General features: G+C 30.3%; 3 protein-coding genes across 3 annotated transcripts in view; all 3 read right to left on the reverse strand.

The window, feature by feature from the left end:
- Positions 1 to 3,474: 3,474 nt before the first annotated feature.
- LOC120271953 (DET1- and DDB1-associated protein 1) lies at positions 3,475 to 6,656 on the reverse strand. Its single transcript, XM_039278643.1, has 4 exons — positions 6,456 to 6,656; positions 5,579 to 5,639; positions 3,816 to 3,877; positions 3,475 to 3,706 (listed from the first exon to the last, which is right to left on the reverse strand). The coding sequence occupies exons 1-4, from the start codon at positions 6,537 to 6,539 to the stop codon at positions 3,614 to 3,616; spliced, it is 300 nt and encodes a 99-aa protein (XP_039134577.1). The 5' UTR covers positions 6,540 to 6,656; the 3' UTR covers positions 3,475 to 3,613.
- A 1,440-nt stretch (positions 6,657 to 8,096) lies between these two features.
- LOC120272696 (GTP-binding protein YPTM2-like) lies at positions 8,097 to 12,249 on the reverse strand. Its single transcript, XM_039279567.1, has 8 exons — positions 12,142 to 12,249; positions 10,697 to 10,769; positions 10,394 to 10,441; positions 10,269 to 10,316; positions 9,178 to 9,249; positions 8,941 to 9,096; positions 8,454 to 8,557; positions 8,097 to 8,377 (listed from the first exon to the last, which is right to left on the reverse strand). The coding sequence occupies exons 1-8, from the start codon at positions 12,153 to 12,155 to the stop codon at positions 8,281 to 8,283; spliced, it is 612 nt and encodes a 203-aa protein (XP_039135501.1). The 5' UTR covers positions 12,156 to 12,249; the 3' UTR covers positions 8,097 to 8,280.
- A 1,170-nt stretch (positions 12,250 to 13,419) lies between these two features.
- Positions 13,420 to 14,577, reverse strand: part of LOC120271493 (glycine--tRNA ligase, chloroplastic/mitochondrial 2) — a 28,019-nt gene continuing 26,861 nt past the window's right edge. The window contains 1 exon segment of the mRNA XM_039278173.1: positions 13,420 to 13,804. Within this exon segment, the coding sequence (XP_039134107.1) occupies positions 13,706 to 13,804 (99 nt within the window). The 3' untranslated portion in view covers positions 13,420 to 13,705.

Genomic DNA, 14,577 nt, shown 5'->3' on the forward strand with positions numbered 1-14,577 from the left:
TTGATTGATTATATAAACCAGCTTCGTATGACTTTCTTTATTCGTGATCATCTGTTTGTAGAAACTGTGGTTTTTACATTATTAATGATAATAGCGGGTCAGTTTTACGTCCAGATGGGTCTTGTGCACGTCACACCAGATTTTGAAATGGGGACGTCACACTTAGATGATAGATTTCTCTATATATATATACACATAATTATATATCTGTAGCATGTTCCTTCATGGGGAAAGACGTATGAAGGATCACGTAAGAGTTAGTCTTGTGTCAATGTCTCTCAATATATATATGTATATATAAATATAAATGTGACTAGCTTAAATATATATATATATATATATATATATATATATATATATGAAGGTGATATTCATGGTTGTTATGGAGTGCCGTTTCCAACCTTCCTTTTTATATATTTAAAGTGGCATACGTAGAGAGAAAGAGAAAGAGAAAGAGAAAGAGAATGAGAATATCATGAATAATAATAATAATAATAATAATAATAATAATAATAATAATAATAATAATCACAAGAAGAAGAAGAAGAAGAAGAAGAAGAAGAAGAAGAATAAGAGGGTGTTCATTTTGATTGATGGAAGGTAATGACACACCTAATTGACATGAGGGGTCTTGCTTGAATGGATAGCAAAACAAGATATATATATATATATATATATATATATTGAGAGAGAGAGAGAGAGAGAGAGAGAGAGAGAGAGAGAGAGAGAGAGAGAGAGAAATATTTAGAAGAAATGATTAAGCATTACTTTAGGGAGGAGCAAAGGGGAGTTAAGGCCTAACATGGATGTGAATGTGAGCTTTTGAAGTTGAAGAAGAAGAAGAAGAATAAGAATAATAAGTGGTGGTAGTAGTAGCAGTAGTAGTACTAGAAGAAGAAGAAGGAGAAAAGGAGAGGTTGGTTAGGCTATTTAGTCCCTTTGAAGTTTGGATGAAAAGTCCTTATCATAATACTTATTTCTCTCTCTCTCTCTCTCTCTCTCTCTCTCTTGTTTTATAATATATGTTTCTTTGAATAGAGTCCTCATATATGTTTCTTTGAATAGAGTCCTCATGTTAACTTTGTAATTCTCACCTTCCTCTTTATTCATCTTTTAAAGAGAGGGAGTGCCTAACTAAATGTATCATATGATTTACTTTATTTTTTTTACTTTTTCTTTCTTTGTCAATATGAAATAATAAATGTCAAGATCTAGCTAATTTGCAAACAAAATCCATGGTAATACACATTATAATTATTTTTATGTTTTTATAATAATAAAATAATCAAGTTTATATAAAGATGTAATGTGAAATTTTTCTTTTTTCTGTTTTTCGTCCTTACTTCTATTCTCTTTTATCTCTTTATTAACGATTTTATTTTTAAATGATATGAATATTTTTTATGAAAAGTATTTCTTGTTAGTTGAATATGTTATTGGTTTAATTACCCCTAAATGATCATATATATATATATAAATTATTTTCAATGAATTATTTTTTGATTTATATATATATATAAACTATATGGTATTAATATATGAGAAAATGTCTATTTTTATTTGAGAAAATAATGAGGAGTACTAATTAGTTCATTGATTTGATATACATCATACTAAAAACGCATATATCATAAAAGACAAAATTAGGTTGTTGTGGTGGACATAGATAGATATATATATAGATGTTATATATATAGAGAGAGAGAGGGAGAGATAATGATATATAATTTGAATGAAAGAAATACTAGAGATCTATATATCTAGCTAGTAATAATATTTACTTAAGTTTATTTGACACTTTAAGAATCACTTTATTTATTTGGAGTGTAGAATAAGAAGAATCTAAGAAAAAAGAGAAAAGTAATATATATATTTTATATACAATGGAAGCAACAAACTAAAGTGAAACTACAACAAGAAGAAGCAAGCATACTAAAGCAAGAATCCAAATAAGATTAACATTTATATTATTTATATGTAAACATGCATAGAAAGAGTTTGCACCTTCTGTTGAAATGATCTTGTCACCCTTTCCCTTTCTATATATATCTTATGCATTGTTAGGTTATTTAAAATAATAATAATAATAATAATAATAATAATAATAATAATAAAAGAAAATGACTTTGTATTCTATTATTTGTGATATTAGGGACCTTTGAGTTTAAGAAAAAATGCTTAGCTTGTGGAATAAACATTTCCAATACATATAACTAATTTTGATTCATTTATATGTATATACACACAATGAATTGGTATTATGTAGGGATGAAAATACATATACAATAAATTTTTTTACCAAACAACAAAATCATATTATTATCCATATGTCCTTACATATAAATATAAAACTATAATCTTTTCGGCTTAGCTATGCAAAATAACTTTTTTTATCGTCTCTCCCTTTAACCGGTTATGTATCTTATATTTTTTAAATATTAGTATTATAAAGAAACTTTGATTTTGCTTTTAAATGTATTTAAGAGTAATTTTATAGTTTAAAAACATTTGTACAAACACACAAACCGCAAATAACATCATCATAAATGTTTAACTTGCGAAGAAAATTACTTATAAATTACGCATTTAACAAAAAATCTCCCATAAAAGCACTTTTAGAAAAATACACACAAAAATTATGAGTTAAACATTTCTGTTAGAGATGAATCCAAAGTGGTCTATATTATCAATCAAAAAATAAATAGCACTTTTGGAAAAATACACAAAAAAATTATAAGTTAAACATTTCGGTTAGAGATGAATCCAAAATGGTCTATATCAACCAAAAAATAAATAAATAAATTGAGCTATCAACTTGTGCAAGGAAAAAAAAATCAGGTTATATATATATATATCCTCTATAAACGTTCATAAATAAATAAATATATATATATATCCTCCATTGACGTTTATAAATAAAAAATCTATAAACGTCTAATTATCAGCCGTTAAATCTCAATCCAATGGCCAACATTGATAAACAATAATTACTTTAATGATATATACAGTAATTATTGTTGGAATACAGTAATTGTTGTCACCAATGTCACGATCCAAAGGCTGATAATTGTTCAAATATTTTTTTTAATTCTAAAAAAATTATTATTTTTTTAAAATTAATTTCTATTTTTTTACGTGCCCAAGACTTAAAATTTGTAAAATAAAATAAAATAAAACAAATCAAAACTATAGGTGAAAAATAACACATCACAGACTGTTAGTCAAAGCATGATTCTATTTTGTCATTATTATTAACTTCATTTGGTTGACACTCTTTCATATCCTTGTCCTCTCACTTGTGAGTTGTGATGGAGAAATCATAGCCACAAAATACCAATTTTTTAATATATATATATATATATATATATATAATGCAACTTTCACCATGTTTCTAAATTTTTCAATGTATATTTAGAAAAATTGTAAAAGTTGCATTATATATATATATATATATAAAGCCACAGTTTATAAAACAACATGCATTGTCAATTTTCATTTTTATTAGAAAAAAAAACTAAAAAGATATAAGCACACCACATAAAATAAAACATACAAGTTATGAAAATTACTAAAAGATACACAGTAATATATAACTTAAACTCAAAGCATAAGCTTAGTTTGATGCATTTTCAGCAAAGGCACCCCTAGCTTGTTTGCAAGCATGCTCCGGCATGAGATTGTCAGTCGCCGCTCTCTTCGGTCGCAACTAAACATGGATTCGAACATGAAAAGATGCCGATGAGAAAGATTAAAGAAAAACATAGTATCGGTTTAGTAAAGATAAAAAAGGAAAGATCGATGTTTTCAGTGTGCACCTTCTCGTCAGCTTTCTGATAAAATTGTCTTAGTAGAATGTTCGTCTCTTCAGTTGATATCACTGCAAAGATTAGAGGAAAATTTGTTAAGTCTGCACACCTGATCACATATCTCACTCGACAGGCTCTGGAAAACAGTTAGAGATTTAATAGCATAAGTAATGTTAATGTCTTTCCGACCATAAGTCCTTTAAGGGAAACAGATTTCACTAACAGACCTTAAATAAGTCGAATAACAAGTATGAAAGCCACACTTGTTCCGTACATGGTACATGGATGATCGGTTGATCGTTTCTGTTTGTGTCTCCTTATTAAAAGTCATCACTTGAAGGGCTTTCAGCATTACTCAACTTCTCTTTTGTTTTCAGAATCATTCATTGATAAAATAGTAAAATAGCAATTGAGTTTAGCATGGCAAATTATAATTAAAATCCTGCCTTGATGCATTGCAAAAACAATAGATGGACAAGTATCAGGCAGCATTTATGTTAAATGATCCATATGCACAAATTTGGAGTTCTGTTTTCTGCTAAATTAACATTACGGTTAATGTCTAGAAACTCCAGCCGGCTATTATTTTACTAGATTACTCTGAGGTTGCTCTAATGGCCTTTTCTGGATAATAAGAACAGCCGAGGTCAGGCCTTAACATGCACATGAAAACACAAAACAGAGGGTATAGTTCAAAGACAAATAGTGTACTTTCACTTTAAAAGAAATCTGAGGATAAAAAGATCTTGGGCTTAAGCCACTTCAACAAATTGTATAATTGTACTTAGACAAGTTCACATGTAGTAACAGGGAAAAAAATTGTTGTGTGACTTCACCTAATAACATAATTGCAAAGGTGAAATCCATTATCAAACTCATAGTTTCAAGAGATTCATATCTCATTATCAATGTTGAAGATTTTACAAAACAAAATCCCTATGAGCTGGCTATTCAAAAATGGATATGTTTAATGGAGCATAAATTGCAGCTTAAACATGTACAGAGTAGAGAAGAACCAAATTTAGATGGTAAGTTCTCAAGCAAAATATGATATGCTCAGATAAACGCACATTCCTTCAACAGGCAAAGACCAAGAGAATCAGGTAACAAATGAAAGTTATGACTAGTGCATCTTAGAGCATCTAATAACGGCTGACACATACATCAACAGGAAAGATTTGAAATCTAGAGTTATAGAGTCAAACAGGCATAATTAGGAAATGACTTCATGGCTAGGATCATGAACTTATAACTTAGGCTTCTAATTATCACAATAAGGCACTGGATGAGCTCATATCAACAGTTACAAATAAAAAGACGAGGATCACTGGTAAAAAGCAAGATATAAACGAAATTAAGTTAATTCCTTAAAAGTCCCTCTTTTATTTTTAATCATGATTGACTAGAGCAAGTATTATTACCTACAGACAACCATATTAGATATTAAATTCTTGTTATTAACAAACAACAATCACAACCTTGTTTAAACTAAAACATGTTTCTCAAATTGGCAAGTCCCAACAAATTCAAAGCTAATTTTCTCAACTCGACATGCATAACTCTATGCCGTTCAAGTAAAGATATAGTCAAAAACATTGTATCAAAATGTCAAACAATAAAAATTTCAAAAAAAGCACAAACACATTTAGGAAAAAGTTGGATAAACCATACATAATTACAAAGTATACGCTAAAAACTTAAATGTTTAGATAAAGTGAAACAGTCACCCTTAATTATTGCTTTAACATTCAGCAGAGAGAAAAAATTACTACCTTGATCGGGTGGTGGCATTACCCTGTTATGTGTAGGACGATAAGTGACAAGTCTCAGTTTCTAAAAAGAGACAGGAAAAAAAAAAGTTAGAGAGCGAGACGAGACAAGCAAATACTAAGATAAGTTTATCATCACCAAATCATGATCTGTAAATATGAACACACAATGTGATGCAAAAATACAGATAGACATCAGGAAAAACAAGTTATCAAAGATAATTCAATTGTATATTGAATAAAAGCACACAAGAGGACAAGTGATAGTCCTCAAATTTTCAAGCTTTAAGGAATGCCCATGCTACTCCAACAATTTTATTTAAACAAGAGCGTTGTAGGAGAGACAATATGTAAAAAAAAATCTTCTAGGAATAAATTCAGCAATGCCCTAAACCTAAACAAAAGAACGAAGTAACCCAAATTTGATTTCCTTTCTGAGTAACTACTATCAGATTTATCATCAACTAGTTTGTTTAACTAGGAATTTTAATTTTATTGTTTCAATACTTGATTCATGAAGCAAATAAGATAGATAAGAAAATGTATCAATAAAACTTCCTCCTTTTTCCCCCTTTTTCATTCCCTTCCCTTCCCTTCAATCTAAAAAAAAACCCATATAATCACATTCTCCCCCAACCTTAAACAGCGAAAACAAAGCCAAATTAGCCAAATTCACAGATAAAACCAAGCAAAACCACACATCCTCCTCCTCTGCTCTCCCTCATCCACTCGCAAGCGAAAAACAAAAAAAGCCACAGAATCAAGTAAAAAGGAACAAGCTTTGAAACATCAAAACTAGTAAAATCAAGAACAAAAGCATAAAAACCCTTAAAAAACCATTAAGAAATCAAAGAATGAAACAATTTGCAGAGAAGCTCACAGATGGCTGAGAGGGGTCGGATGGGCGAAGCTGGCTGAAGTTGAGGGGATCGTAGGAAGGCCAGTCACCGAAGACAGACCCCATACCTGAATGCCCAACCTTCTTTCGTGAAGAGATGAAGAGAAGAAGAAGAAGGAGAAGAAGAACAAGAACAAGAAGGAGAAGGATCTCAAGAGAGAAAGAGAGAAAGAGAGAAAAAGGAAAGAAGAAAAAAAAAAAGAGAGAAAGTGAAGGTGGTGTGTTGGCATGATGTGTTGTCAAAGAGATATAGCAAAGAGTTCCATGCATAATAATTAATTAATTATTTATTTAATTATTAATTAATTAATTAATAATCATCTAAAATGTCTTGATGTGTAGACTTGCAACAGCGGCAAATTTTTATAAAGAATGTGGACAAATTATCATGGTCATAAAAACTCAAGAAATGAAGAATAATAATTCAAAGTTATTATGTTGGTGATAATAGTGACAAATTTCATTACTTCATTGATTTAAATGTAGGTGTTTGAATTTATTTATTCAATAAAATATGTATTTTTTTAATGATTACTTTTTAAAAATTATTTATTTTATCGTTTACGTGGCTCATATCTCTGCTGTTTGAGCCATCTGTCAGTGGTTTTTTTTTTTTTAAATAAGATTTCATTTTGGGGAAGAAAAGCTATATTTAGTATTTGAGGAGGTACACTGAAATTTTTTGTTATGGTTAAGAACTAATATGAAATATGGATTTAGTTCAGGGATCATTCAGGAATTTTATCATTTTAATTTGTTAGTACTTTATTGTGGTTTCTTTGTTTGTAGCGTTGAATTGTGGAGCTTTATCCATTTTGCTTCACTTTTCTTTTTGTGTTCTTTGTTTTTTAGTGTTGAATTCTGGAGCTTTGAAGAATTATCCTTTCATCTTTTCTTTTCTTTTTTATAAATGAATTTTAGTGTTTTGGAGTTGCTTACCTTTGTTCAGAAGAGAGAAAAAAAAAATTTAATTGATTTAGAAAGGAAATGTATTTGTTGCATATAATACTTTATTCAGATTATAAATATATATTTAACTTGTATTTGCTAGCTTGTAAATGCATATTACTTGGTTATTTTTCAAATTTTCAACTTAATTTTTTTATTAAAAAAAAACCTCACTGATAGGTTTCTTTTATTGAATTGGGAATAAGAGATTTGATTGAAAAACAAAGTTTTTAGATGATTTAATTTTAGACATAATAACAAATACTGATAAATGAGATCTAAAATTATAATAAATGGATAATGATTTACTTACACTTGTTTTTGAATTCATGACCTAAATAGACCATGAATTTATGTTATAAAAATAAAATAAATAAATAATTCACCAAATTCTTCTACGCCAACAATTAACCAATGCTACAATGTAATTTTTTTTTTTTTATAAAATGTGAATAAATCACATATCAAAGAATATGTGTATCATAACACACCTGTGCTCCCACCCTGCATAACTCGAACTCACCTCCACAATAAAAACACGAACCCTCTGCAAATGATCCGGTGCTAATAGCACAAAATACGTACTTAAATCAATAAACTTTTGAGAATAAAAATTTCTAATAAGATGGGAAATGATAACATGACACCATGTTTCATATAGAACACCTAATAAAGTGACACAAAATGTGAATACTAGTAAATCAAACAAGAAATGGCATTAAGAGAGCAAAAGCTTTCAAATAGGATAAGGTAAAAAGAGACAGCATGCTGCAGTACAAGTTCATAGTGGCAAGCAAATCCAGTTTTACATGCATGGTGATGCATATATATATATATATATATATAGTTTTGTAAGTATTTAAGAAGAACAGCATGAGCTTTTCTGGTTCACAGGTTGCCCGCGAATTTGCACGGTCGGAGGTCTGGCACTGTTTGCAGCCGGTTGGCTTGCCATCCTGATAACATTGGTTGAGCAAAGGTTAACTTTGTCAACAAATGGTATGGAACTGTAACAGGATGGATGATTTTTACCTGTTCTTGATGGCAGCAGCCATGGCCATGAAGGCTTGTTCCACATTAGTTGCATTCTTGGCACTAGTTTCCAAGAACGGGATGCCGATCTCATCAGCAAAAGCCTGAAAAAATGTAAGCTCTTTTGATGTTTCACACATGTAAAGCAACAGAGTTGAAAATGCCATTTGTTATTGGGTCATCCATACTAACTGATCTGTTAATTGTTAGTTTTCTTTTTTTAACAGAGCTATTCGACAAAAAATAGTATCAATGTATGTAGATGTAGTTATATATATATATATGGTTAAGTTAATCTAGATTTTCCATGCTTACTATTGTAACTAGTTATTTCATTTTTATCAATTACTCTTGGTAGGAGATCCATTATAACATATGTTTATTATCAATTGAATACTCTCATTAAGTTTCATGGGCAGCATGGCATGTGTAAAGAGGTTATCTTTTATATTAACAACAGAACCAAAGAATCAGGGATGAGAATTACCTTGGCTGTCTCGTAAGACACAACTTTGTTAGCTGTCAGATCACATTTGTTTCCAACCAAAATCTTGTTCACATTTTCGCTGGCGTAACGGTCGATCTCATTCAGCCATTGTTTGACATTATTGAAGCTCTCCTGATCCGTCACATCATATACCACCTGGCATCAAGTGAAAGGGTATTTACCCAGTCAACCTTTATTTGTTAGAAGACAATAACTGTTACAACAAAATTAACTTACGATTATTCCATGGGCGCCACGATAGTAGCTGCTGGTAATTGTTCTAAACCGTTCTTGTCCAGCAGTATCCCACTATGAAAGGCAAGCATAGTTAAAACATTTTATATTGAAAAAGAAAAAAAAGAAAAACCATTGAGTACGAATCAAGATAGAAGACATGGCAAAAAAAAAAAAAGGATACTAGTTAGAAAAACAATAATAAACCAAACAAAACAAAACAAACGTGAAAGAGAAAATAAAGCAAGGATAATGCTATCATTTGATTTCTCCATGCTTCATAAATATCCGAGCAAAAGGCTTGCATTATGAGTTCCCTTTTTTTATCCAAATAGTCAAATACTATTTGGAATATTGGAAACTCAGATCCAAAGGCATAATATATGCATACAAAAACTTTCCACCTGCTTGACTAGGAAATCATATTCCAGTTGATTATGTAGTTGCAAAGAATGTTAGGCTGATAAATCAACCCTGGATACCCACTTAGCCAACCCATACAAGTCAAGTCAGTTTCTGTACTAATTCTAAGAAATCAACCCAAATTTCAAGATACACACTACACTTAATCAAACTCAGAGTCACTTCGGTGAGGATTAACAAACCAAACAACTTAGAGTTACTTCACATGAAACACTAACTTCTTTAAGAATGCCAAATTCCTGATGCACTATGGCGCGCGGATGGCAATAGGTACACAATTTGCCCAAGGCTAACCAGTCTGTCCTGTCCGAATAATTTAAAAAATACATTGCTTAAATATCATAATCTACTACAATATGTTGCCATAGACTGTGTTGTGAATTTGTATATACCTTGATTTAGGCACAGAATATTTTAAGAATTGCACTTAGGAGCAAAATTAGGCAATTTGTAATGGGTCACATGATGGGTATAAACAAGAAGTTAACTATGTAAGAGTAAATGGCAAGTTAGTCCACTGCTGAACAAACTTGAATTTGTATTATTTAGCTCGAATCCTTCAGATGAAGAGGAAAATTTAGTTAACAGGCAACATGGGTACTCAAATAAAATAAGAGAATTCACAATTACCAAAAAATAAAAAATAACAATTGCAGCGAAACATGACTCACAATCTGAAGTTTGATGGTCTTCCCATCCTGCTCCACAGTGCGTATTTTCTGCCAAGTAATGTTTCCATCAGAATAAAGCAACTTAATCAAATCCACTCATGACAAAAGAAGCAATCTATACTTACAAAATCAACTCCAATGGTGCTGATGTAACTCTCCAGATACGAATCATCCTAACAATTAGAAGCAAACAAACATAAAACACACGCAGTTGTTGAAGAAAAGCTTGAATCATAACAGAAGTCTAAATTGTTCGAAACACATATTATTAAAGAGCAGTTATAAAATATAAAACTATATTAGCATCCAACAATGTACTTTCTAGAAGTATAAAAGTGAAATTAAATTTCAATTTTAGCTTTTCTAAAATTATTTGTTTAGAATAACTTAACTTCAAAAGTTAATTTAACAGAAATAAGATTCCTTACAGCAAATCTAAGAAGGAGGCAAGACTTGCCAACACCAGAATCTCCAATTAGCAAAAGCTTGAACAGGTAATCGCTGGAGAATAGAGGAAATTATAAAAGAAATCTTAAGTCAGTGGAAACAAAAGTGTAAAAACAAAATTACATGAAATATAATTTTTTCAACAACCAGGTTCTTCAAAGTAAATGATATATCAGGCGACGAGGACTATGGTCCTGAAAAAACATGTAAATAACAATGGTACCCTTGATTATCTTCAGAGAGACAAACTCCCTTTGCCTAAACTTCTACTGACCAATATCTGTATTACCCACATCATTTTTCATGGAAGCAAGATGGTCCTAAAAATTAATATCTAGCAAAACCAAGTGGATTAATATTTTGCCTAGAACCATTTTTACTTCTACTGTTCTACAAAAAGTCAAAACATTTAAATTTTTTTATTGCTTTCTATCTCTCTTGCAGATAAGGAGGCTAGGATAGGATACCATACATGTGGATGGAGCATGTAATATCCTTGCACACTTGCTAAGGAACGATCATGGATTCATTGAGGTATGAAAAGTGAAAAAAAAAAAAGTTTTTTAGATAAGAATAATAATTGTGAGCTTAACAACATAGATGAAGATTGAAAGGTGATAACAAGGTGAGCCTGAAAACCAATCCTATTACTCCACTTGCCTTGGTCGATGTAGCTCAGTTAATAGAGCTCTGGTCTTGCAATTAGCTCATATAAATGAATAATTATCCAGGACAACATATACAAAATAGAATAATTTATTAGTTCGATGGCTTCCTTCTTACTTAAGCTGACTCAAGAAGCATTGGTCATACCACCTCATACAAGACTTATCATACAATTTGGATTGGCAAACATGCATGAATTAGAATTGTAATAATGGCTTTCCTTTTAAAGGGTCAAAGCACACGATCAGTAACATGTTTCATTCACACAAGATACGAAAACACAAATTTTCTCCCTTACTGGACTTTGCAGAAACAGAAGCCTCATTCTCTAAATTTTTCAAAAGGTTCTTTTTTTCTTCTAATGTTATACTTTTAAATCACAGTTAAAAGTTAAAGCCAGCTTTTTGATAAATATATTCTTATAATTAATTTCTAAAACACATCAATATGAACATGTAATCTCACAACATCCAGAACCACCAAATCATCGCAAAAGATGAAATTTAAGACAAAATGGAAACAAATCAAATTGTTCAAATGCACAAGATCCAGAAAAACAAAAAATTCAACATCAAAACACAATAAACCGTATAAATCCTAATTCTCAAACACCAGATCCAACATGATGCCCTAGCGAACAAACCATACCAAATATAACAAAAAAAAATTGGGATTTAATCATCGTCTCTTGCCCTAATTCAACCATGAATCGATTGGAGAGAGAAATCAAAGAAGAACGAAGAGGGATTGCGAGACTTACTACTCGGGATTCATGGCGGGAGCGCGAGGGATTTGCGGGTCCCGAAGTTGTGTTTTTCTCCAAACAAGATCCCTTTTTTTTTTTTTACACGAAAAATTTATAAGAAATTCACGAAATTTGAGTCGAGAGAACTGCACGCGCACGTGCGTTCCCCATTCGGTTGGAAACCCAAATTACCTATATACCCTTTTTACTGCTTCATATTACCTTCAAACCAAGGATATGTAGATATGTATTTATGTATATATATACATTAAATATTTTGAAATTTAACTAAATTTTGGACCAAACACTGGTTAGGTAAGTGAAAAGGCATGTGGGTATGTGTGGGAGACTGAAGGTTGAATCCTTCCTTCGCATTCCTACTATAATAGTAATTCTGTGCAGTTATAATTTTTAATATATTATTTTGGATGTAAGTGACATACCGTCATTGTTCCACGTGTCAACCCGCTTTATTGTACCTTTTGCAGAGTGGTGTTTATCATGTTTGTCAGGAAAAATAAATAAATAATAATTTGCTTTGTTTTAAATGTAGGGTTTTTGTTTTTATATTCATGTGCACTTACAAAGAGGAAACGTGGATATTTGCTAATATATTATTGTTTTATTTTATATATCAGTTTAGCTAAACATTCATCAATTTCTTCAATATATATATATGACAATATGTTTTCTGGGGACGTCCCCAGAAAAATAATTTTGAAATGTCTCTTTAACAGGAGCTAGATCACCCATATTGGGGTTATATTTATAATAGAATAACCGTTAGATGATAATCTAATGGTTGTTGCAAAACATTCTTAAATTTTTAAATCTAGGGATATCCCTAGATTACTGATCCTTTATTGTTATTCTTATTTAAAGAGAAACCTCCCTTGTTATCCATGGTTGACCAAATAAAAAAAAAGGGATTATTATAAAATATATAACTTTAAAAAAATTTTACATGGATGTTTAAATTATAAAGGTATACACACACATAATTTTTATAAAGAAATACAAGCATGCCTTCTCAAATTACAGTGCCTTAAATATGATGGTTTCTTAGTTCTCAAAATAAATATTTGAGTTTAATCATTCCTATAATACTTGAATTAGTATTTCATTTTAATAACTCACAGGTTTGCTTCTGCAGGTAGTACACATTTATCAAAATAATAATAATAATAATAATAATAATAATAATAATAATAAGATACATTAGAGTTTGGTATTTTCTTCGCAAATAATCATATCACCTGCCAAAAATAAACCTGGAAATGAAATAATCAAATGTTACATCTCATTGCTAATGTGTTCCCTCCCTTTCTTTTTTCACTCAAATTTCCTTAATACAAATACATTATATAATAATAATAATAATAATTTAAATACATATTATTCAGTGATTAAATGAGTCAAACAACAATGAATAGAATACAAACATTGCTCATACATTACAAAATCTGTACATTATCTTTAAGTTGCACAGAAGCAAGCCATCCTCCGAGAGAGCAATAATTTGTTTCAAGATAACTGTGATATAGTATCGAAAAACCTGAGCAATCAATCAAACACAATTTCAGAAACCCGGCAAGAGCGATAAGTCGGCTATGCCTTTAGGGAGATCTGCAATTTTCTTCAGAAGCGCAAGCCGATTTTTCCTAATTCTTTCGTCGTCCTGAGAATGTAAATGCAAAGCTTCAATGCATAAGATGGGAATACAAGCTTACAACAATTGATCATAATAATCAGATCATTATGAATGAATCTTTTGTTTTAGAGATGGTGATGACTTCCTCATCATTCACAAAAGAGGAATAACTTCAGTAAAAACTTTAAGATAAGGTTAGTAAATGCTAATCAAGTTCTTTTTGGCTTTAAAGTGAGAGGATCTATTCAAATTTAAATGTAAAAGTACAGCTAATATTCAAACGCTAGTGAAAGATGGGTTTTGAAAAACAATATTTATGAGACCTGTAAATCATGTATTTGATCTAGTTATGTTGTTAATGAATAAAGGTATTAACAATATATAAATATATGAGACTTATAAATTTATGGTTCATGAGAATTACTATTTAGCGAAAGAGATCATCATTTTATATTCATATACTCTTCCGTCTTTTTACTTGTCACATATACCTAATTCACACCAATTAAGAAAACTTGATTGAAGTTAGTTGATTACCCTATATTTTTAAAAAAAATTCTATTACTTTTCCAAAACTACCCCTATTTAAAACTCAACTAAAGTGGAATATATGATTTAATGCTTAATTGATTGTGATTTATTAAAAATTGTACAAATACATTAAATTAAAGGGTAAATTTGAAAAACATTATTTAATATTGCACAAAATTTCTAATGTAACGAGTAAAAAAAAAACAGAGAAGAGCTCTAAAACGTGATAAGTAAAAATGAACGGAGGGAGTAAATAATAGCAGAAGCCA

The sequence above is a fragment of the Dioscorea cayenensis genome, chromosome 11 (assembly GCF_009730915.1).
Source record: "Dioscorea cayenensis subsp. rotundata cultivar TDr96_F1 chromosome 11, TDr96_F1_v2_PseudoChromosome.rev07_lg8_w22 25.fasta, whole genome shotgun sequence".
In the NCBI taxonomy this organism is placed as follows: domain Eukaryota; kingdom Viridiplantae; phylum Streptophyta; class Magnoliopsida; order Dioscoreales; family Dioscoreaceae; genus Dioscorea; species Dioscorea cayenensis.

Coding starts and splice junctions, on each gene's coding strand:
- LOC120271953 (XM_039278643.1), bottom strand. CDS start 6,539: ATGGGGTCTGTCTTCGGTGACTGGCCTTCCTACGATCCCCTCAACTTC. Junction 3,878..5,578: donor AATGCCACCACCCGATCAAG/GTAGTAATTTTT, acceptor TAATCTTTGCAG/TGATATCAACTGAAGAGACG. Junction 3,707..3,815: donor ATCAGAAAGCTGACGAGAAG/GTGCACACTGAA, acceptor ATCCATGTTTAG/TTGCGACCGAAGAGAGCGGC.
- LOC120272696 (XM_039279567.1), bottom strand. Junction 10,442..10,696: donor GCCTCCTTCTTAGATTTGCT/GTAAGGAATCTT, acceptor TCTAATTGTTAG/GATGATTCGTATCTGGAGAG. Junction 9,250..10,268: donor AGACCATCAAACTTCAGATT/GTGAGTCATGTT, acceptor TGCCTTTCATAG/TGGGATACTGCTGGACAAGA.